This window comes from Cyprinus carpio, chromosome B10 (assembly GCF_018340385.1).
Source record: "Cyprinus carpio isolate SPL01 chromosome B10, ASM1834038v1, whole genome shotgun sequence".
Lineage (NCBI taxonomy): Eukaryota > Metazoa > Chordata > Actinopteri > Cypriniformes > Cyprinidae > Cyprinus > Cyprinus carpio.
In genome coordinates, this window is record NC_056606.1 from 7,447,952 (window position 1) to 7,470,556 (window position 22,605).

General features: G+C 36.4%; 2 protein-coding genes across 2 annotated transcripts; both read left to right on the forward strand.

Annotated features, from left to right (window-relative positions):
- The first annotated feature begins 1,327 nt into the window (after positions 1-1,327).
- nfkbil1 (nuclear factor of kappa light polypeptide gene enhancer in B-cells inhibitor-like 1) lies at positions 1,328-4,054 on the forward strand. Its single transcript, XM_042732304.1, has 4 exons — positions 1,328-1,786; positions 1,871-1,983; positions 2,112-2,220; positions 3,274-4,054. Exons 1-4 carry the CDS (start codon positions 1,513-1,515, stop codon positions 3,846-3,848), a joined length of 1,071 nt encoding a protein of 356 aa, XP_042588238.1. The 5' UTR covers positions 1,328-1,512; the 3' UTR covers positions 3,849-4,054.
- A 1,571-nt stretch (positions 4,055-5,625) lies between these two features.
- Positions 5,626-22,487, forward strand: LOC109061554 (V-type proton ATPase 116 kDa subunit a2-like). The gene is made up of 22 exons (XM_042732308.1): positions 5,626-5,879; positions 6,136-6,319; positions 7,922-7,946; positions 7,996-8,046; positions 8,419-8,516; positions 10,992-11,129; positions 12,154-12,251; positions 12,346-12,472; positions 12,701-12,783; positions 13,861-13,954; positions 14,108-14,320; positions 15,158-15,308; positions 15,869-16,008; positions 16,136-16,293; positions 16,540-16,630; positions 16,762-16,880; positions 18,221-18,455; positions 18,570-18,707; positions 19,746-19,844; positions 19,938-20,055; positions 20,179-20,350; positions 21,620-22,487. Exons 2-22 carry the CDS (start codon positions 6,209-6,211, stop codon positions 21,720-21,722), a joined length of 2,562 nt encoding a protein of 853 aa, XP_042588242.1. The 5' UTR covers positions 5,626-5,879; positions 6,136-6,208; the 3' UTR covers positions 21,723-22,487.
- The last annotated feature ends 118 nt before the right edge of the window (positions 22,488-22,605 follow it).

A 22,605-nucleotide genomic window follows, 5' to 3' on the forward strand; every position in this document is an offset into this window, starting at 1 on the left:
CTTAGAAGGCTGATTGAAATTATTTGACTTGTTTTATTCATTCATGGAGAGAATTCTTATGATTATTTTTAGAGGGGACTTTTTATTCTGTATTTTAAAGTATTTTTTTTAAAAAGTGGGTTTTTTGTCATTTTTTTTCAAGCAAACGTTTATATCTTGCGGAGTCTGTAAAAACAACAGCATTAATCCTGACTTCCTGTTTACCGTGGTACTAGACAGAGATGCCCCACCTCTGTTTACACTAGCTATGGAGCCTCTTGCGATCTCTTTTCATACTAATCACATTGTGCAAATTATGTGTTATTTACCATAATCTTCCTCATGTTTTTATTAATTTTGGAGGCTTCAGTTATTTTTAAGCTAAGGGTTTTCCAATGTGTTATTTACCGTCAATTTTATCATTTAAACTAATCATATCATGTGTCATATCATAAGTTTTGGAGAAAACAAAACATAAACTTGCTAAATGGACAACACTCCCTCCAAAATTATTGCCATAAAAATAAACATAATTATTCTTATTCTGTTTTAAGATACTACAATATTTCTGCCAAAATCGTTCTTTAAGACATTAGATCAAGTGATTTTGTATTTTATTTGGAGTGGTGGTCCAGTTAAAGTTCAGAAAGTATTTCTACAGCAACCCAAAATATAAGACACTTCCACATTTCTTGGTTTATTTAATAAAGCTGTATTTTGACTTTAATAAACCAGTTAATTTACATGTTTCCACAGTTAATATTTTGTTTTCACTGTACATTTTTGTTGGTGCAAAATAAAATCTAATCTAAACTGCTTTTAGATGGAAAAACAGGATTTAATTTCACCAAATCAACTCTAACAAACAGAATTTTAATGGACTAGATCAAGACCGTTGGTGAGAAGAGTCAAAATAAAAGATTTTCACAATTATTAAAATTTATTTTATTAAAGCACATTTATTATAGGGTTTCACTGTGGACAGCTGTGCTGAATAAATGTTCAATATTTGTCAGGTAACAACAAACAAAGCCTACTCTCAAACATTTGTTGCTTATTTACTGTTACACATAATATATATAAAAAAAAAATCCAAACACAATCAAAATCTTTACTTAAGTAACTAAGGAGCCTACTTCAAGTAAATGCCAACATATTTTGTACTTTGTTTGAGAGATACAAACTATAAAATTTAAACAGTAGATTGTAAAGAAAATAAAAAAAAGACTATCAAATCAAATGAACTGTAAATTAATTCGAGCTATTTTAAGCGGTGAAAATATAGGACTGAGATTTGTCGGCAAACAGCGACACCTGCAGGTCCACTTTAAACCTGCACCTCAACTCCGGAACTGTTGGAGTGGGTTCCTCCGGAATTATTTTGCAGACGTACTGCAGCGAAGTCGTGTAACGTTTGTTTATGACCGTGTTTAAAACGTTTGAAAGGACTTCTCATGAACAAATGGGGTCTTAAAAAATCTATACATAATGTTATCTAGAATTTAACATCTGCATGTGATCTAATGAGTCCCGATGGCGAAAAGAAAGCAGAGGAGAGTCTTGCGCTACGTGGAGGAGGGGAGTCTGATGAAGTTAAAGTCTTTCCTTCGTAAACACAAGGATCTGGAGCTGAATTTCACGCAGGGGAAGAAGCACAGAAGCCCCCTACACATTGCATGTTCACACGGGGATGATGCAGTTCTCAGACTGCTGCTGAAACATGGAGCAGACCCCCTTCAACCCGACAGAAATGGAGAGACACCGCTACACCTGGCCTCAAAGGGAGCCCTCAAACATGGCAAAAGAGGTACGAGACCGTGTAATGTCATCAAACTCTTCCCCTGATTAAACTTTTTAACAGTTTTAATGCTGTTCACCTTATTCATCACAGCTTATGATGACCTGGTGGTGCCCTTACAAAAAAACTGTCCAGAAGCCATGGATGTTTCTAATAAAGCAGGAGTGACTCCTCGTGACCTGCTCCAGTGGATGAAGCCCGAGCAGGTGCTGGGAAAATACAGACTCTTATTGCGTGTTATTATATTAAGTACAGGTTTAAACAATGCTGCTGTCATTTTTAGTCATGCATCTTGAAGTTAATAATATCTTTCATGTTAATTTAACTGAAACAGGGGAACATCAAGACTGAATCCTCACATGTTGATCCCGAGAAACAGTGGAGAGAGAAGCTGCTGGGAGAATGTCAGGATGAGTTCTTTGAGACATTCGGACAGTATGATGGTAAGCTTGAACATCCTGCACTATTATTATTGTATTTTTGTAATAGCTGGTTATTCCACGGAATAGAGTTTATTGTAAAATAATACATAGATGGATCAGTTAAAGAAAATTGAGATTATTTATTATTTCAAGTTTTTAGAAATGTACTCTGTGTATTCGTGTTGGTTTAAAAAAAAAAAAAACTTCAATTATTTTTTAAATAAAAGCTTTGATTTCTAAAAATGTCATGTGGTGTAACCAAATATAAAATACGTATTTTCTTTAGACCTTGAATACATGAGTGTACATGATCTTAATCCTTTAGGTTTTTTATTTTTATTGATATATGAAAAATAATTAGAACACTTTTCTTAAATATTATGAATTATTATTATTAGGGTCTACAGTGGTCCTCTCTATATCACTTTTTTGAGTGACATGTTGGTTGCACCACTTGACTTCAATTTTGTGGAAAGAAGACTTTAAAATATTAATAAGCAGTGAAGCAGTTTTAATGATTATTTTTAAAAGAAATACTAATAAACAATTTTGCCAAAGTACTAAAATTATTTCTTTTTTTTTCCCTTTATACTTTTTCACCCTGATAATTTTGATTTCATGGCCTCCAAGATATATTAGATTATGTATAACTCGCTACATAAAATATATTATATTACAATCTATAAGATATAATTTAATACAGAAATTAAAAATTTTTTTTTTAAACGTGCTCATCATAGACGAGGCGTATTTAAGTCAATGTTTGTATAAATTACATTTTTATTGTATTTTTGTACAATACTAAATTATCTAAATTATAATTAGCAAAAATTTTAAATATTTAAGTTAATTACTTTTTAATTTTTATTATTATTATCATTATTTTAAATGAGTGCCATTGACCATTATGTATTCAGACCCTTGAATGCAGCAGGCTGTGCAAAGCCAGCCAATCAGATTCAAGCTTGCCAGATCAATAAAGTGAGCAATATGCATCAGAGAGTCAGTGAATGGACTGGTCCTCTCAAAGCTGAGGCTACAGTATATTGTATGAATATGTCCTGTTTGCTCCAGATGACTTCTTATGGGATGATAAAGACGAGGTAGACTTCGGAGACTGGGCGGATCAGATCAGACGGGAGTATTTTGCCAAGCAACGGGCCAAAGAACAGAGGGAAGCCGGTCAGAAGAGGTCGAAGCGGCGGAAGGAGCCGGAGGAGGATGAGAGGAGTCGCAGGGAGCTGAGAGCCAGGCTGGAGCGGGAGCATGAGGAGTACCTGCAGCGTGCGGCTCGTAAGGAGGAGGAGACGCGGCTGGGGAGGAAGAGGCGCTATGAGGAGCGCTGTGCCGCCACGTTTCACAGCTCCTCCAGCAAAGCTCCTGAAGGACTGCTGGGATACGACGACATCCCTTGGCCCGCTCCCCGCGGCTCGCTGGAGGAAATGGTGGGCGTTATGTTGCATGGTGCGGATCGATCTGATTCGACTGTTTTTCGGAAGCTGCTCCGTCGCCAGCAGGCCCTCTGGCACCCAGACAAGTTTGTCCAGCGCTGTGGAGGCCGTCTGCAGGAGTCTGATAGACAGAAGATCCTCGACACAGTCACTGGCCTCTCACAGGAGCTCAACAGACTCGCACAAACCCTCCGATGACCTGGACCTCACTGATCTGAGCATCAGATATCTAAGATTTTCTGATGAACCCTTTGGTTAACTTACCATTAAGTGCCAATAACGGCTGGTTCCTATGATAATCAGAAGTTTACTTCTATTATTTATTTAGTATTTCAGATACATACCAGTTTTTTAAGGAAACTGTAAACTATACAGGTTATCCTCTCATTTGGTACATTATTAAACAAGTTGAGATTTATAAAATTTGAATGTTTTTTTTTTATTTATTTGGTGGGGTATTCGTATCCAAATTTACCTGATATCAGCACCACTGCTCTGACATTTTCTTTGCTGTAGTCGCAGTCGGCCCTACATAAATAAGAGGATTTGCTCGCTTTTTGTTTTAACTTTTATACTTAGTATTATCAACATATTGCATATAACAATGATCAGACAGCTGATTATGTTCTATTTCTACTAGTATTTCTGTTTACTGCTAATGTCTCTATTTCTACATTGTAAACATGGTGAATTTATGCACCATTATAATATATTATTTCTATTATTATGTTTTTGTATTCTTATTAAGTGATGTGAAGTGATTAGGGCTGGGCCACATTCATCAATTCTGTCAGGCATTTTCCATATATTGCATAAAGAAACTACTTTTGGATGCACTTTTTCATGACAGTTTGGCCTTTTCTGAATATCTGCGTTTGCTTTGAGAAGGACATTTACCTGGAACCTAAGAAAGTAAGTCAATTTGTGGTGCACTTTATAAAGGTACTAGCATAAATATACAATGAGGTGGGGGCTAGTGGGTTATATGACGTCACTGTCACATCAGGACCATTACACTCTCATTGTATCTGCTATAACTTTTTCTGCTGAAAACATTATATTTAACTAAGAGTTGGTATTGAAGTCTTGTTTTGGCCTGTAAATATTTTAATTTTTAGGCATTTAAACAAAGGACAGGCAGATGGCCTGCCTCTGGTCTAGAAGAATATGGCACAGAATATATTAAATGATGATGTGGTTGCCAGATTGCAGAAAAACGCTAACCATACAAACTTGTTTAGTAAGCAACAAAGACATTTAGAATTTATGACATGTTTTTATCATTTTTGTAATCAACTCTAATAGCATTTTAAATGAGTCTTTATTTGTTTATTTATTTATTTATTACTGATTTTTAAGACAGCCAGTGCAACATATACAAAAATGACCTTTTGAGTGGACCTTCAAGCAGATAAAATATTTGCAAGACATGGGTTTGTTATGGATTTGTAGAATAGCTGTTCTTGTTATTTAAAATTTAATAAGGAAGTCATTATAATTTTATTAAATATAGTGTCAGTTAATGGAAGTTGGAGTTATTTAACACTAAATAAAATGAATAAAAACACTATGAAATTATTAAATACATCATGAAATGCTGACATTAATAAAAGTATAATGAAATAAGGTGTTAAATACACAAATTTTTCGTTTATATTTTATGTTTATTTAATTTATATTAATTTCTTTATATTTATTTAGTTTTTAAATCACTCCGTGGGCAAGGAGTCTAATTGCAGAACTGGTGAAGGTGAAGTTGTGAATGTTTTATTTTGCTAAATTGTCAGTAGTCTTACATAAATGCACATAATCATATACTAATATATATATATATATATATATATATATATATATATATATATATATATATATATTCATGCTATGTTTCTATTTTTTAAAACAATTTTTCAAAAATGTCTTTGTAAGTTTTAAACATGCTAAGTAGAAGAAAGGGGGATTTGCTAACAAAGTACCTGGCAACCCACGGGAGCGAGCTGTACACCGGCAGGGTTTGTGCTTTACGGGAGTGATCTTTTTATTATGCGATCTATTTAAACACCAAGCCTTCTTTTTATACGTATGTATTTAAGACTGCATAGCGTTCAGCTGTTTGTTTGGCAACATCCCTTCAGTCGCCTTTAATCTCTTGACGTTATTTCTGTCGTTTCAATGACAAGACGGCAATTAAAGGTACAGACGCCTATCGATTATTATTGTCCTGCCAGCAAGGTAAGACACTGTGACTATTACCTCTGCATCTTAATTTGTAGTCTGTGCATAATCTGCATGATTATGCATGAGAATACTCACTAGGTTGCTAAAAATAGCATTTATAGGTTAGTGGTTTTGGGTACAGTTTAATCTCATCCCGGCTCAATCAGACATAAGATCTTCAATAATTCAGAATGCGCGCTTACAAACTCATGATCAAATGAAAATGCATTGAGGTGTAATTTTTGTGCTGAACACTTGACGCTCGCGGCAGGTTGGTCGTGCTGTATTGAGGTGAATCGCAAGGCCAGAGGCGGATTGAGTGATCCAGGTGGCCGAGAGAGGAGATGGGCTTTCGGAGTGAGGAGATGTGTTTGGCGCAGCTGTTCCTGCAGTCCGGCTCTGCGTACGACTGCATCAGCGAACTCGGAGAGATGGGGCTGGTCGAATTTCGAGATGTAAGTTTGAACTCAGCGGGTGTGTATCAAATCCTAGTGAGCTGCCTAGCTAGACAGCATTTCTAGGGAATCATAGGCGCGTTCCGAGTCGATGCTGCGTGCACCTGATGCACCAAAAATGCTGTCTAGGTGGATTCTGAGCAGCGGCCTGAATTCTCAGAACAGACAGACTGAAGTAGATTGAGCCTAAGTCATCATCGGCATTACCTGGCAAGCCATGTTTGTCTGCTGCGTGTCGCTTATAGGTGTGAAACGGATTTAATTAAATGCATGCTGAATCTCTTGTTTAGTGTGCACACTTTGGCCTGGTCACATAGGGAGGCTGATGTATGTCAGCCAGGTTAATGTCCTGCTTAACGCTGAGCTGGATCAATTGCTTGCTTAAAAAATAGAGCAAGTCTGTTTAAAAGCCTGTGTTTTCTATTCACCCTGAGGTTGTTTGACACTCATTAACAACTTCATGGGCTATGCATGTGTTGGTCACATATGTGTGTGATCTACTGTTTAGGTTGGCATCAGTAGCCTAAGGGCAGCTGACAAAACAATTTTGACAGTTTTCTATAAATTAATTTTTTTATTATGCGTGCAGCTTATATATTTTTTACATTTAAAAATGAACACAAAATGTTGACCAGTCACAGGTCCTAAGCTTTGTTGTTATTGTTAGACAAACTATTACAAATCATTATCAGCTGAAGTGAAGCTAGAATAAAATAAAATATAAATAAAAGTTGAAAAACGTTAATGAAAATTAGGAATGTTGCACTGGCAACTCGCTGAAATAATGGAAAAAAAGAATTTACGTTCAAGTGCTAAAATTGCCTACACTAAAACTTAAATAAATATAAACCAATATTATTTAGAAATACTGAAAAAAGTAAAAGGCACACAGCAAAATTAGTAAAACTTAAACTAAAATTGGAAAATGTAATATATAAAAAAAAGCTAATAAAATTATTAATAAATGCTAATAATACTATATAAATAATACAAAAATAACACTGGTCCTAAGATATACACTTTCCCTTATGCATTTGTATGAATTTTAACCTAAAGAGTCAATGTTGATAGTATTTCTTCGTACCAAAAATTTATTTTTTTCTCATCTTTATGTTGTTCCAAACTCGTTAAGTTTTTTTTCAATGTTGATAGTATTTCTTCGTACCAAAAATTTATTTTTTATTCTGAATGACCCGTAAGATTGTGGCTATAATGTAATCCACGTCCAGAAAGGTAATAAAAACATCATCAAAGTAATGAAGCATTGAAAATACATTTTGCTCCAAAAATAGATACGGGTCTGTTAATGTCACAAACACTGCAAGTGATGGATTGGCTATGATGTATAGATAAATAAATGTAAAAAAAACAACAAAAAATTATCTTTATGTGAGGAACATTCCAAAATGTATATGGTGAACAACTTAGCTAATCTTGTCTAATATCTGAATGGGGCTGATCTTTTCAAAAAATTGAAAAATCAAGTTCAAACTGCTAATATCTTCTGATTAATGTATTGCCCACAGCCTTGTCTTGTAGTCTCTAGATTGTAATATGTTGTCGTGTCAAACATACAAGTCATAATCTGATGACCTGTTCCAGCTCAACCCCAGCGTCAGCTCCTTAAGTTAAATTGAAAAATCAAGCCGCTAATCGTCAGTGAGATCAGCCTTGAGACCGCTTCGTCAGTGAGATCAAGAGATGCGAGGAGATGGAGAGGATTCTGGGTAAGAGATCTTTATTGAACATTCACTACATTTTAGGTCAAGCCTAAACCTCTCCTGCTGAGGATCTTTCAGCTTTACAATTACTGTTCTTCATTTTGCGACACGTTTCCATCTTAGCCTTAGAGGTATGTTACACAGACGACTAAGTTTGCATCAAAAGATCAAAAATGGTATAATTATAATGCAGTTTTGCTGGAGTAAAATAAGAAACAAGCACAGAACAGACTGTTTTTGTACATTAGAATAGACTTTAGACATCTGAATTTAGCTTTTTTGATGTGATTGCATTGTTATGCTTCTCTCACTGTTATGTTTCTGTGTGCTCTTGAATCAGTGTTTAAAACACCATTTCTGTGTTTCCATCACCTGTAGGGTATCTGCTGAGGGAGATCAGGAAGGCTAATCTAGCAGTGCCAGAGGCTGAACTCCCTCCTGTTGCTCCTGCACCCAAAAATGTCTTAGAAATCATGGTAGGTGCTGAGATGTACTGATTTTGGCTGCTTTAGTAAGCAGTAAGGAAAACATAGTTTTTATAGTTTCTGTATTTGGTGTGTTTTGTGTTTTATCTTGATTAAAGGTTTAGTTTATACAAAAATTAAATTTTGTATTTTGTTATTAATTCTCATGTCGTTTCAAACCCGTGAGACCTTGGTTCATCTTCAGAACACAAATTAAGATATTTTTGATGAAATCCAAGAGCTCTCTGACCCTCCCACAGACAGCAATGATATTACCACATTCAAAGGTAGTAAGGACATCTTAAAAATAGTCCATGTGACATCAGTGGTTTTGTTAGGGAACGCTAGTGTTAGAGGGTCTTTTTTATAATAAAATGAAAAGTAGATAGAATAGAGAAAGCTAGTGTTAGAGGCCTTTTGTAAAGAAAACAAGCAGTTGGAAAACATATTGCAAGTGTTAGAGAGCCTTTTTTTATAAAAAATAAAACAAATAGATAAAATAGATTTACAATAGAGGGTGCTAGAGTTAGAGGGTCAAAATAGATGGAAGAGGTGTGTTTTTAGCCTCTTCTTGAAGATGTCTAAGGACTGCTGGGATTGAGTTGGACAGGTCGTTCCACCAGGAGGGAACAGTTAATGTAAACGTCTGGGAAAGTGATTTGCATGCATCGCTACACTATTGACAATTACCAGTGGGCCTTTTCTGCAACAACAAGAGTAAATGTAGAGCAGCAGAGTACTGTTTACGATTACTCTGTGGAATTTTGTGGAAGAAATCCATTCATTCAATACAAGAGTAATTTTAGAGCAGCAGAGTACTGTTTACGATTACTCTGTGGAATTTTGTGGAAGAAATCCATCGCAGGTTCGAGTCTCGGTGCTGGCAGGAGTTGTAGGTGGGAGGGAGTGAATGAACAGCGCTCTCTTCCACCCTCAATACCCATGGCTGAAGTGCCCTTGAGCAAGGCACTGAACCCCCAGTTGCTCCCCGGGCGCTGGATATATAGCTGCCCACTGCTCCGGGTGTGTGTTCACGGTGTTCATCATTTCTCACTGGTGTGTGTGTGCACTTGGATGGGTTAAATGCAGAGCACCAATTCCGAGTATGGGTTACCATACTTGCCAAATGTCACGAATTTCACTTTCATTCAATAGAAATCCGGGCAATTTCCCCACACAGTTTTCAGAGGTTCAATTTGGCTTGAACGTGACTTCTAGTTGAGTTGTGCTTCATACATCACTACACTACTGACAGTTGACCCTTCACAAGGTGTTTGATTGACAGGCGATCTGACCAATCATAATGTCAAATCTGCCATTTTGTCCAACAAACTTGAAAAATGGTGTGTATTGACCTGTTTTCTTGGTTGAAACGACACCTTTTGATGTTCATTCATGTTTATTTTGTGCTATAACTAGTACAGAAGAATAGATGATCGGTTCACGTTCTGCTTGAACTGAGGTGCTTCAGCGATCTGTTACGACACATTAAAGAGACAAAACCGCCATCTATTGTTTGAATTTCTTGAAAAAAAAATATATTTTGTCTGACAATGTGTTGCCAGTTTCCTCTTTTCTCCGCGATGTATTTTTTACTGTGTGAGAACATGATGTGTGGTGTGAGTGCAATGGCTTGTCAAAAGTTACAAAGGGTTTCGGGTCTTTGTGAAGGGTCAATTGACAATGTATCTTTTCTGCCTACAAAATTTTGCTGAAAGTTTGCAGAACAACAGTAAGTGTAGAGCAGCAGAGTACTACTTAGTGTTGCTTTATGTAATTTCGTGGATGAAATTAAATAATTTCAGTAGGAGGAATCTCAACAATTTCATGTTTAATTTAGCTTGAAAGTGACTTCTGTCTGAGTTGTGTTTCTTACATCGCTACACTATTGACAATATACAAAGCACTTTTTATTGTGGGTGCAAATGTAGCACACATTTCAGACCTTTTTATTGTGAGTGTTTCTTTAATGTGATGCTCCTTGGAAAATTGCAGCAAGTATTACTGTACATCATATAACAGATGTTTGTGTGCAAAGGGCATTGAAGGTTATAGACCACTAAAGGAAAAGAAAAGTCCTTCCCATGCAGTTTTAGTCAATTACAGTGTATATATTTTGTCTTTATGGCCATGTGCTCAGTGGTTTGTGGTAATTGATTGTATATGAGAGCTCCAGTTCTCAGCGTCAAGACCCAGTGCTGGTAATTGACCGTGTCAAGATGCCTAGAGTGACTGATTGTGTATAATGTGGGAGAGAAAGCGTTCTGTGAATGGGGGAATTGATTATGCATGGTGAATTCATCATGTGTGGCTTTGCTTTTTGGTGGTGAAAGCGTTTTTTTATTTTAGTGTGTTAATTGTTGTTTTGGGTGGCCATTTTAATGTGTTACGTGCTGTTTTGGGTAATGTGCTGAGTTTTGTTGACTGGTGTGTGTCGTAAAAGTGTGATTTTAACATCACTGATGGAAGGCCATTGGCTGTTGTCAGGAGCAACTGCAGAGGCTGGAGGTGGAGCTCAGCGAGGTGGCCAGGAATAAAGAGAAGCTCCAGCGGAACCAGCTGGAACTGATGGAGTACACACACATGCTGAGAATCACACACACGTTCATGCACAGCCGCTCCAGAGTGAGTCTCCATTCACCAGCATTAATGTGACATGATGTATAGCGACTTAAACTACTGTAATTGTGAGAGTACTGTGAGCAAACACACCAAATCTTTTGCTACTCTGGGACTGTCACGTGACATTTATGGTGCTTATGATGAAGAAACATACAAGCCAAATTTTCTGGAACCAGATCAGCTTGGATCCAATCATATATTTGTCTTACTTACCACAGTTGGCTTTCTCTTTTTTAATAATGTAATGTTGACCAGTTCTATTATCTTTAAAGTTGCATGCCAGATATATCATACATTAAATTTATTGATGGCAATTGATATGGTCAAAAATTGCTGAAATTCTAAAAAAAAATGTGTGTGTGTGTGTGTGTGTGTATATAATATATATATATATATTTGACATAAAACAGTTTAAAAGCAAATAGATGTATAAAGCTGAAATGTAGAACTTTTTAATTATTATTTAAATAACATAAATTGTGTAGAATTCACTAAAATGTAATGTAATACATTTGAAAACAAAAGATTTTAACAAAATTTGCTGACATTAAAAGATGTTATGTAGAACTTTTTAATTAACATATATATATATAAGCTAAAAATATGTATGTATATATATATATAAAATGCAATTTAAAAACAAACAAGTTTAACCATATATATATAATAAAAACGTAATAAAAATAAATTTTATTTTTCTTTATTTTATTTTTCCTATAAACTTTATTGTTTTTTATTTTAATTTATATATTTAGGAATATATATGTTTTTTTAAATTATATATATTATCTGTTGACATAACTTGTTATATTTTGGATGAACACAATCATTCATTCTTTTAATCAGCCAAACGGACACATTTATCAGCCAATGCTAATAATTTAAAATGGCCAAATTTTGGCTGATTATTAGATTTATCTTATTATATTATTGTTAAAATAAACCCTCTGTTTGATGATTGCAATCTGCAGCTCTCAGATATTTGTGAAATCACTGATTATGTGAATGTGGATGTGTCTGTGTTTAGCATGAAGCCCTGGGCCCTCAGTATGAGGAGTTCCCGTCTCTGGAGACTGAATCAGTGACAGGCTGCACCAGCATGCAGAGACTGGGCGCCAAACTCGGGTGAGTCACAAAGACATCTTTTAAACAGATGAGCGTGTCTCGGCCTACATCCAGACCGCTGTGACCTTCCGTGCGTGTGATGTTTGTGTTTCAGGTTCATCTCAGGGTTGATTCAGCGGGTGAAGGTGGAGGCGTTTGAGCGCATGCTTTGGCGTGTCTGTAAAGGTTACACCATCCTCAGCTACGCAGAAGTGGACGAGAACTTGGCCGATCTGGACACGGTATGCAAACTTTGTGTTTAAATGAGGATGCTGAGATCCACCAGCAAAGTGCTTTTTAATGGCTGTAGTAATATTCAAATGGTTTGGTTTAACAGAATATGCTGCATGATGTGAACATGCCTCTGTTTGTTTCACAGTTTTAGATCATACCCGTCTGCTGCTGCTAGAGCGTGCTAATGTTTTCAGAGCTTGTTTATGGAGAGTGTGTCTCGTGTTTATGTGCTTCAGGGGGAGATCAGTAAGAGCGTAGTGTTCCTCATCTCCTTTTGGGGCGACCAGATTGGGCAGAAGGTTCAAAAAATTTGTGACTGGTGAGTGAAGGCCTTGATGTTGATTCTTTTTATTTTACATTTTTAGGGGCTGTTCACACACATTCACGTTTGTGCATATTTTCTGAACTATTTGTTAGGTGCTTTATATTTTTAGCTTGATATTAATATAGTATTTAACATAATTCTTAACATGGTAAGTCTGTCAACTAAACAATTAATTTTAAATTAGTAATTACATTCAAGTAATTATAAAAAATGCCATTAAAACATTTAAGCATTGCCTACTTTGGTGGATCTATTAATTTTCTTCTACATTATATTAAAATCAAACTCATACATACATCTTTTAATTATTTTCTACTTTGTATTTTATATTAATTTTTTTCTTTTTTATATTTGTTTTTTTTATTTTTTGGGGATTCAACTGTTCCTGATATTATAATGAAGAAAAATGCCTGTATTTTGGTATAATCTATTATTATTATTTCTTAGGGGAAAAAAAATACCAAATGTGATTTGTTTATATTTTAAAAACTTTTGTCTGCTAAAACATTAAGTCATGTGGTGCGACCAACATGCAGAAGAAAACAGGTCAAAAGTCTCTCAGAATATCAGATCTTTTTTTTTTAGGGGCAAGGTTAGTTCAGGTTGTAAAAAATCATATCAGTTCCCCAGAATTTATCTATTTTTCAATAAATAATAATATTTGTGTGTAAAAAAAAAAAGAAAGAAAAGAAAAATAAAATATCTACTGTTTATTTGACAATTTTTAGATGTTTTAATTTCTTTTTTCATTTAAATTATAATTAATTTAATTTAAAACTTTTCTTGAAAAATAATAACTTTTTCAAATCCATATCAAACCAGGTTTTAAGAACTTGGCACATGTGTTTGTTTTTAAGATTTTTAAAAAAATATGTCCAAGATCTTTTCTGCATTATGAACACTGACCCAATTTGTAAGGTGCTATGGAACAACTAAAAACATACTTTTGAAGTATATGCCCACTGACCATTATTGAAAACAAAATGAAAGTATTTTGCAGATGGCATATGTGAACATGGTCTGTCCCTAAGTCTGTCTGTCATATTGAATTTTGTTATATGGTTTTCACAGTTACCACTGTCATCTCTACCCTCACCCTGAAACAGATGAGGAACGGGCCGATGTGATGGACAGCTTGAGGACACGCATCCAAGACTTACAAAACGTACGTCTTCTGCTTCTCTGAGTGCCTTCAAAGTCTCCTTATGGGTTTGATTATCGGTTTGTCCTCTGCAAAATAATGCTGGAGGATTGGCATAATTATTTGATCCTGCTATTTCATAATTAAAACGTTAATGAAGTGATGTTTGCGCATCAGGTTTTGCACCGCACTGAGGATTACTTGAAGCAGGTCTTGCATAAGGCATCTGAATCGGCGCACTCGTGGGTGCTGCAAGTGAAGAAGATGAAAGCCATCTATCACATCCTTAACCTCTGCAGCTTCGACGTCACCAACAAGTGTCTCATCGCTGAAGTGTGGTGTCCGGTCAGTGACCTGGCGAACCTGAGGCGGGCGCTGGAGGAGGGCTCAGTGAGTAAAATCGTTCTCATTACACGCTAGTCTGATTTGATCCAACCTACTGACGTATGAGAAGCAATTAAGAAGTTTCAAAGTGCCTTTGAGATAAGTGCTGTAACTGTAGCATCTTTAAAAAGAATAGTTCACCCAAAAATGAAATTCTGCTGACAATGTACTCACCCTCAGGCCATTCAAGAGAGGTGAGTTTGTCTCTTCACCAGAGCAGATTTGGAGAAATTTAGCATTGCATTACTTGTTCACCAGTGGATCCTCTGCAGTGAATGGGTGCCGTCAGAATGAGAGTCCAAACAGCTGGTAAAAACATCACAATAATCCACAAGTAATCCACACCACTCCAGATTATCAGGTAATGTCTATTAACTTCAAACCGTGGCTTCCAGCAAAATGCAATTCCTCTATAATTTAGCTTTCTTTGTTGAAAAAGTTGTCTTGTCTGAATCAGGAGAGAAATATGCACAGATCAAGCACAGTTTGCATGTGAAAACACTTCAAGCAGTTCTCTATTTTGATGTGGGAGGACAACAGGGGATGGACTTTTCCACTGGAGGAAGCATTAATATATGGATTATGGACTATATTTTGATATTTTGACTTTATAAGATGTTAACTGAAAGACTGGAGTGGTGTGGATTACTTGTGATGTTTTTATCAGCTGTTTGGACTCTCATTCTGACGGCACCCATTCACTGCAATGGATCCATTGGTAAGGAAGTGATGTAATGCTACATTTCTCCAAATCTGATCCAATAAAAGAATGGCTTGAGGGTGAGTGAATTTTTAAGCATATTTTAATTTTTGGGAGATGTATTTCTTTAATTTTCTTAATAGAGAAAAGGTGACGCCACCGTCCCTTCCTTCGTGAACCGTATCCCAACAAGTGACACTCCACCGACACTTTTGAGGAGCAACAAGTTTACCTCAGGCTTCCAGAGTATAGTGGAAGCGTATGGAGTGGGCGACTACAGGGAGGCCAGCCCGGGTGAGTGCAGAACACCAACCATTATTTACAACCTTGAGGAGAAGCTACACTGGAAATTAAAGCAATAGTTTACCCAAAAATGAAAATTCTGTCTTTATTTACTCACCCTCATGTTGGTCCAAAACTATAAGTCTTTCATCTGTGGAGCACAAAACAAGATATTTTGAAGAATGTTTATGCTGCTCTTTTCAGTACAATAAAAGCATAGTGACTCTAGAGGCTGTCAGGCTCCATAAAAGTGTTCCATATGGTTCACCTTTAGCTAGACTCTACCATTTAAAAATACAATAAAATCAGATATTGTGAAATATCATTACAATTTAAAATAACTGGTTTCTATTTGTATATAGTTTGAAATGTAATTTATTCCTGTGATGTAAAGCTGAATTTTCAGCATCATTACTCCAGTCTTCAGTGTCACATGATCCTTCAGAAATCATAATAATATGCTGTTCAAGAAACATTTGTCATTATTATCATTGTTGAAAATCGTTGTAATATTCATGATTTTCAGCTTGTTAATGAATTTAGTTTTTTATTTTTCCCTGCTTCCCTCACAGCTCCTTATACCATTATCACCTTTCCCTTCCTGTTTGCGGTGATGTTCGGAGATCTTGGTCATGGTTCAGTCATGACGCTCTTTGCTTTGTGGATGGTGTTGACTGAGAAGGACCACAAGCGAAGACGACCAGGAAATGAGGTCAGAGTTGTAACTAAATTGAATTAAACTGATTGCATTTAGCCATGGTTTAGCATTGAGGTATTGTGCTAATGCTGATCCATATATGTCATTTTTTGTTTCTGATTAAATGATTGTTTCTGTTTAGATCTGGACGACCTTTTTTGATGGGCGGTACATCATACTGATGATGGGATTATTCTCCATATACACTGGACTCATTTATAATGACTGTTTCTCCAAATCCCTCAACATCTTTGGCTCAGCCTGGAGCGTCAAGGCCATGTTCACACAGCAGGAGTGGACGTAAGACACAAAACACACTTTTTAGGGTCCAGGCACTGATAGTTATAGCGCCACCAGCTGGCAGCCAGAAGTGGGGTAATAAAACACCTTGAGAAAAATCATTTTCTGGTTACCTGCTTAAATGCCATTGCTTCCCGTCATAGTGCTTGGGCCCGTCATTTCAGCTCGCGGCTATAATTCCATTTTTATTTTATTTAAGGACCCACAATAATTATTGTACGCTATTGTTTTCGTCCTTTTACACAGAAATGAAACTCTACAAACAAATGCTTTACTCACCTTGGATCCCAACGTTTCCGGTGTTTTCTCTGGACCTTATCCATTGGGCATTGATCCAGTGAGTGCACACTGTCTGAAGATTTATGAAGCACATTTCTGTGGGTGGAAGCCACATCCTGAAATGATACATGACTGCTCAGACTAATTCACTGATATAGCTCTAATTTGTGGTGTTCGATTGAGCTGTAGATTTGGAACATGGCCGTGAATCGCCTGACCTTCCTCAACTCCTACAAGATGAAGATGTCTGTGATCATTGGAGTCATTCACATGACCTTTGGGGTGGTGCTCAGTGTCTTCAACCACTTGTGAGTGAGCATATTTTACATTTAAAAAATCAGGTCAGAAATCATGAGTTTAATTGTGATTAACAGTAAGAAATAAATACCAAAAGTGCATATAGTGTTACAAGAAAATCTTAGTGCTCATCTCTTCTTTCTTGTGATGTACATGTTGTATGTACATGTCCTATCGTTTTATTTTTTCATATAATCTTTTAATCGTTTGCTTTGGATTTAAAATGCAATTCAATTTTGAATACAGTTTTTGTTATATATATATATATATATATATATATTATATTATATTATATTATTTATTATATATTATATATATATATATACTCTGCACAGTATAAATAGATATTTACACATGAAAAGTTCCATATAAAAGCATTCTGCATGACTAATACTCTCTGCATTAAAGGGGTGGTTGACTGTTTTTTTTTTTCTGGGCTTGATTGTGTTTATGGGTAAATAGATATTTGTATAACGTGTTAATGCTTAATTTTTTAAAAAAAAAAAATCATTATTTTTCGCATAATACACCTTTATTACACTGCTATTTCCTTTTTTTGTTGAGTGCTTTGATGATTTATTGGTATTGGGCTCTGATTGGTCAGCTGGCTCAGTGTGTTTTGATTCGCTAAACCTCCTCTATAGTGCGCGTCTAAACGCCTCGCCCCTCGCCTCAGAATGCCAGTTGTATTGTAAAAATGGTGTCGTCAGTATTGCTTATCAATTTGAGCCTGAATGAGACCCAGAGAATATTAGTGAAGAGGATCGCGCAGAACCTGTGCAAGCACGGCTCTTAATGGTATGTTTTTTGTTGTCTCATACATTTAGATATGCTGTTATTTGTAAATTCTACTGCTAATGTTAGCTTTTAATATACGGTTTTATCCTGATTAAAGCTTTAAAGGGATAGTTCACCCAAAAATGAAAATTTGATGTTTATCTGCCTACCCCCAGGGCATCCAAGATGTAGGTGACTTTGTTTCTTCAGCAGAACACCAATTATGATTTTTAACTCCATCCGTTGCAGTCTCTCAGCAGTACAGTATAATGCATGGAGTGCTTGTCAAAATTTATGAGAGTAAAAAAACCAAGCACAGACAAATCCAAATTAAACCCTGCGGCTCGTGACGATACATTGATGTGTAAAGACACAAAACGATCGGTCTGTGCAAGAAACTGAACAGTATTTATATAGTTTTTTACCTCTGATTCACACAATGTCCAAACTGTTAGTGCCTTTAAAGTTAAAGTTTTAAGTTAAAAAAGTGAAACCACCCCTTTAAGCTCTCCTTGCTTGTAAACTCTCTACATTCTGTCTAAAATCTGCTCTTTTTCTCTCTGTGTGTTTACAGGCACTTCCGACAGAAGTTTAAGATCTATCTTCTCTTTCTTCCTGAGCTGCTCTTTCTACTTTGTCTCTTTGGGTACTTGGTCTTCATGATCTTTTACAAATGGCTGGCTTTCTCAGTGCAAGACTCACAGCTGGCTCCAAGCATTCTCATCCACTTTATCAACATGTTCCTAATGCAGGAGAGTGCCACTGCACCACTTTACCTGGACAGGTGTGTGTGTGTGTTGTGTGGACAGGTGTGTGTGTGTGTGTGTGTGTGTGTGTGTGTGTGTGTGTGTGTGTGAACACTAGTGTGAGCACTTCCTTCAATCTGCCTGATGTCTGTGTTTGTGTTGATCCTCTTGTAACAGATGGAACTGCAGGTGTTTCTCGTGGTGGTGGCTCTGCTGTCGGTGCCAGTGCTGTTGTTCGGGAAACCTCTGTACCTCTACTGGCTGCACCGTGGCGGGAAGAGTCTGGGGGTCCACAGGGTGTGTCTGTGTTCTTGTGTATGTATGTGTTCGTATCTGATATCTGTACATTCATGGTCTGTTTGGTCCTACTGGTTCATACTAAACAACTACAGAAAAAGAAAAATGATTGCGGCTGTAGATCACTTTAAAAATGCTAACATTTTATAATAAGATCCCATTAGCTGACATTAACAATTAGCAATTGTTAATGTTAGCTTGGATCCATTAAACAATATTAACAAAGACAGCTCATGATTTTTTAATAATGTAAAACATTAACTAAGGTTAATAAATGCTTTAGTCGAATGTTTTATTGTTAGTTCATGTTAACTAATGTTAACAAATGGATCGCACAAGTTTATGTAATTAATCATGATTAATCACACTTGATTAACTTGATTAAATTGGTAATATATTTACACATTTAATTTTTCAATAAATGTTGAATAAACAAAGTATTTTTAATAATTTAAATTTGTCTAATGGCATCTCTTTACTGCTATTAATGACAATACCAATACTTTTGTTAAATGGATTCTTTCACATTTTGCATATTAAATTAGTTATTATATCCATTCAAAAGTATTTTTGAATTATTTAACATTTTTAAAAAAGCAAACTACAAATTATCAGACATTTTCTTATTTACGTTATTATACCCCTCACCAAAATATAATTATTTAAATTAATTATACACCATAAAAGTGTTACATTTATGCTTATTAAACTGTTTAATGTAGTTAAACTAATTAAAATGTAAAATAATGTTTTTCAGTAATGAAGTTCCTAAGATAGTACAAGAAGAATTTCTATATATAAGGCATTCAGATACATTATGGCAAGGAGAAATTGAGGGGGAAAAAATCTTAAACTCAAAATACTGTTTATTGTTTTTTTTAATGATTTGGTGTGAAATGTGACCTGCATACTTTAGCGAGATTGACCCAAATGACAAACGTAGTCTCAGGATGTATGTGCATGTGTGTTTAACAGAAAGTATATAAGGATACATTGATGTGTGATGGACTGGTTAAAGAGGCGCAAAGACGCTACATCATATTACTGTGTGTGCAGGGCTACGAGCGAGTTCGGCGAGTGAGTGAAGAAGACCTGTCCCCGTCTGTAGTCCATGATGAAGAGGAGGGACTAAGTGACTCAGGAGGGCCTCGGGAGGTTGAAGTTGACCGATCTCACATTCAGTCACCATTAAAACACAAAGATTTATCCTGTATGAATGTCACTAACAGCATGTTCGTTCACTGGCAGTTTGATTTGGGAGACGTCTTCCTGCATCAAGCAATTCACACCATAGAGTACTGCTTGGGCTGCATTTCCAACACAGCCTCCTATTTGCGTCTCTGGGCCCTGAGTCTCGCTCACGCCCGTGAGTGTCTGATTATACACACAAAAACACACCAAAATTACGACACGTTTCGTTACATCATGGGCATATGAATCTGTTTTCTAGACTGTTTATGCATATGTTGTGTGTGTGTGTGTGTCTCAGAGCTGTCAGAGGTGCTGTGGGCGATGGTGATGCGTCTGGGTCTGAGGATGAGCTCCAGACTGGGCGTGCTTTTCCTTGTGCCTGTGTTCAGTGTCTTTGCTCTGCTCACGATCTCCATCCTCCTGGTCATGGAGGGTCTGTCCGCTTTCCTCCATGCACTGCGTCTTCACTGGTGAGCACACAGCCTCAGATACAGCCAGGTTTGATTAACAGAAATGAGAATTAAATCTTCTACAAGAGACTTATCTTATTTTTCTCTCAGAACCCTTTTTAATATTTTAACATTAAATTGGAAGTAGGTCTGCACAGTGAATCGTTATTTTAATCATGATCACGATTCCTGCTTCTTTCGATTTTTTTGAGCGCTATATATTTATATTTTTTTTTGGGATTGTTTTTTTTTTGTTTTGGTTTGGAGTTTGTTTTATCTTTCTTTGTTGAGGTTGCCAGATGTCAAGAGCTTTTTTCGGTTGATGGGTGTTTTGCTCTTAAAAGCCCCTTTCACACAGCGCATTGATCCCAGAGTGCCTTCTGTGTGAACGCAAATATGTCCCGGGATTGATCAAGGAGACGATCCCAGGATGGGGACCTAGTAACATTGCAGGGATCAGTGCTGGAACGAGACCTGTATGAACAAAAGGCAGGACCAATGGCGTAAAGGGTGTGTCGTAGTGATGTAATCGTGCAACCCTTTTAACGGGTGTTTTGAAGGCAGATCAATGTTCAAGGTAAAAAATATGTGTGTAAACTGGAATGAAGCAGCGCTGAAGCTGAGATCGTTCGACAGCTTAAACGTTACGTCACGTTGCCTGTCACATCCTAATGTCACCTGTCTTTACGGGATGTGTTTTAATGCATGCACAGACTCCGGAAAATCACTAGCAGTGTGACTGAACTAAAATCAATCCATCACAGGACACATTATCTGTGTATTTTCCATTATCTCTGTGTAAAAGAGGCTAAATTGATACGTTTCTGCCCAGTGGTTTACTTAATCTTCCCAACCTGGCAACCATGCGTACGTGCGCTGTCTACCTTAGGGAAAAAGCACTGAGTTAAAAACACTGGCAAACATGTAAGTTGGAGTTTAACCATCTTTTTGAGATATTCTTCTTGAATAAACGTGTAATACGTACATATTTTTATTTTTTATTTTAATCTGTGATGTTAAATCTGTTAGATATGAGGAATGCTTTCGTGATTTCGCATTTTTGATGTTCTCTTGATTTGTGCCCATGTGAAATGGAAAAAAAAATGAAGTTACAATAATTTAGCAAAATATTCATGATTTATCTGTTCAATCATTATTGTGCAGCCCTAATTTTAAGCTAATATTAATATTTTCAGTTACACTTAAAATTAATATTTCAAAACATTATAACAAAAAAAAAAACTGTATTTCTCTGCCTTCTATTTATAGATTCTTGTTTACTTTTTGCAGGGTGGAATTTCAGAACAAATTCTACAGTGGGACTGGAGTTAAATTTGCCCCCTTTGACTTCTCCCTGTTGCCCTCCGTCTTTGAGCAAGATGGGTTACTCTGACTGTAACCCACAACACTCTGAACAGGACACCGTAGCTTATCGTGACCTGCTGATCTTTGGGCACTGGACAATGACCCAACAGTTGTAGAAGAAAAATCTTGCATTCTTGCACTGCACTGCAAAACATGGTCACGGTGGGAATGGGACCGGTACGCTCCCCGGACAGCCCTGTCTGCAGCAGTCCATATCAGATGTGTCAGGTGCAGGATTCTCAGCTGGGGTCCCATCGTGTGCTGTCAGTCCTGTTATTATATCTATCTTCAGAGATATGACTTGTATTTGGCACTGCACCTTCATAAGCATTCACTGTCATATCTTTTCAAAGTGCCATAACTATTTTTCAATGTACAGTTTTGTATGCTACACTGAAATGTACTTTTGCTTGCTTTAGCTAGGTCTTAGAAAAACAAAAAAGAAAAAAGTTGCAGGTAAACTATGGTGTGGGTAATGCTACACTGTGCAATGAACAATGCCAAATAAAAATATAATTTCCAATGTAATATTAAAGCATAATTTACAGAATTTAGCATGCAAAGCAGTTTTCCAGGGTAGCATTTTTGTGTTTGTTTTGTTTGAATTCTAAGACAATGATTTATTCATATTTAAAACGAAACACTTCGGTTTTAATACACGTGTTCAATCCTACAGATGTACACGTGATTACAGTTTAGTTTGCAGTATGTTTTTCATCTACACTCCTGTACATTTACATTTGTGTTTTAGACAGTCATAAACAAGCGAATATTTTATAAACTGTGCAGAGTGGTGCTTACAGTGATGCATTTCTTTCATACATCGCTCTTAGGAAGGATTTATCTCCGTGGCATCAGTTAAGTAGGTCACTCTCTAGATCCTCAGGACGAATCCATTAACAGAAATATTA

Excerpts from the sequence above, each read along its gene's own strand:
- LOC109061554 (XM_042732308.1), top strand. The coding sequence starts at position 6,209 with ATGGGCTTTCGGAGTGAGGAGATGTGTTTGGCGCAGCTGTTCCTGCAG. Across the intron at positions 8,047-8,418 it reads GGAGATGGAGAGGATTCTGG|GGTATCTGCTGAGGGAGATC; the intron begins GTAAGAGATCTT and ends CATCACCTGTAG. Across the intron at positions 12,784-13,860 it reads GTTCAAAAAATTTGTGACTG|TTACCACTGTCATCTCTACC; the intron begins GTGAGTGAAGGC and ends TGGTTTTCACAG.
- nfkbil1 (XM_042732304.1), top strand. The coding sequence starts at position 1,513 with ATGGCGAAAAGAAAGCAGAGGAGAGTCTTGCGCTACGTGGAGGAGGGG. Across the intron at positions 1,787-1,870 it reads CCTCAAACATGGCAAAAGAG|CTTATGATGACCTGGTGGTG; the intron begins GTACGAGACCGT and ends TATTCATCACAG. Across the intron at positions 1,984-2,111 it reads AGTGGATGAAGCCCGAGCAG|GGGAACATCAAGACTGAATC; the intron begins GTGCTGGGAAAA and ends TAACTGAAACAG.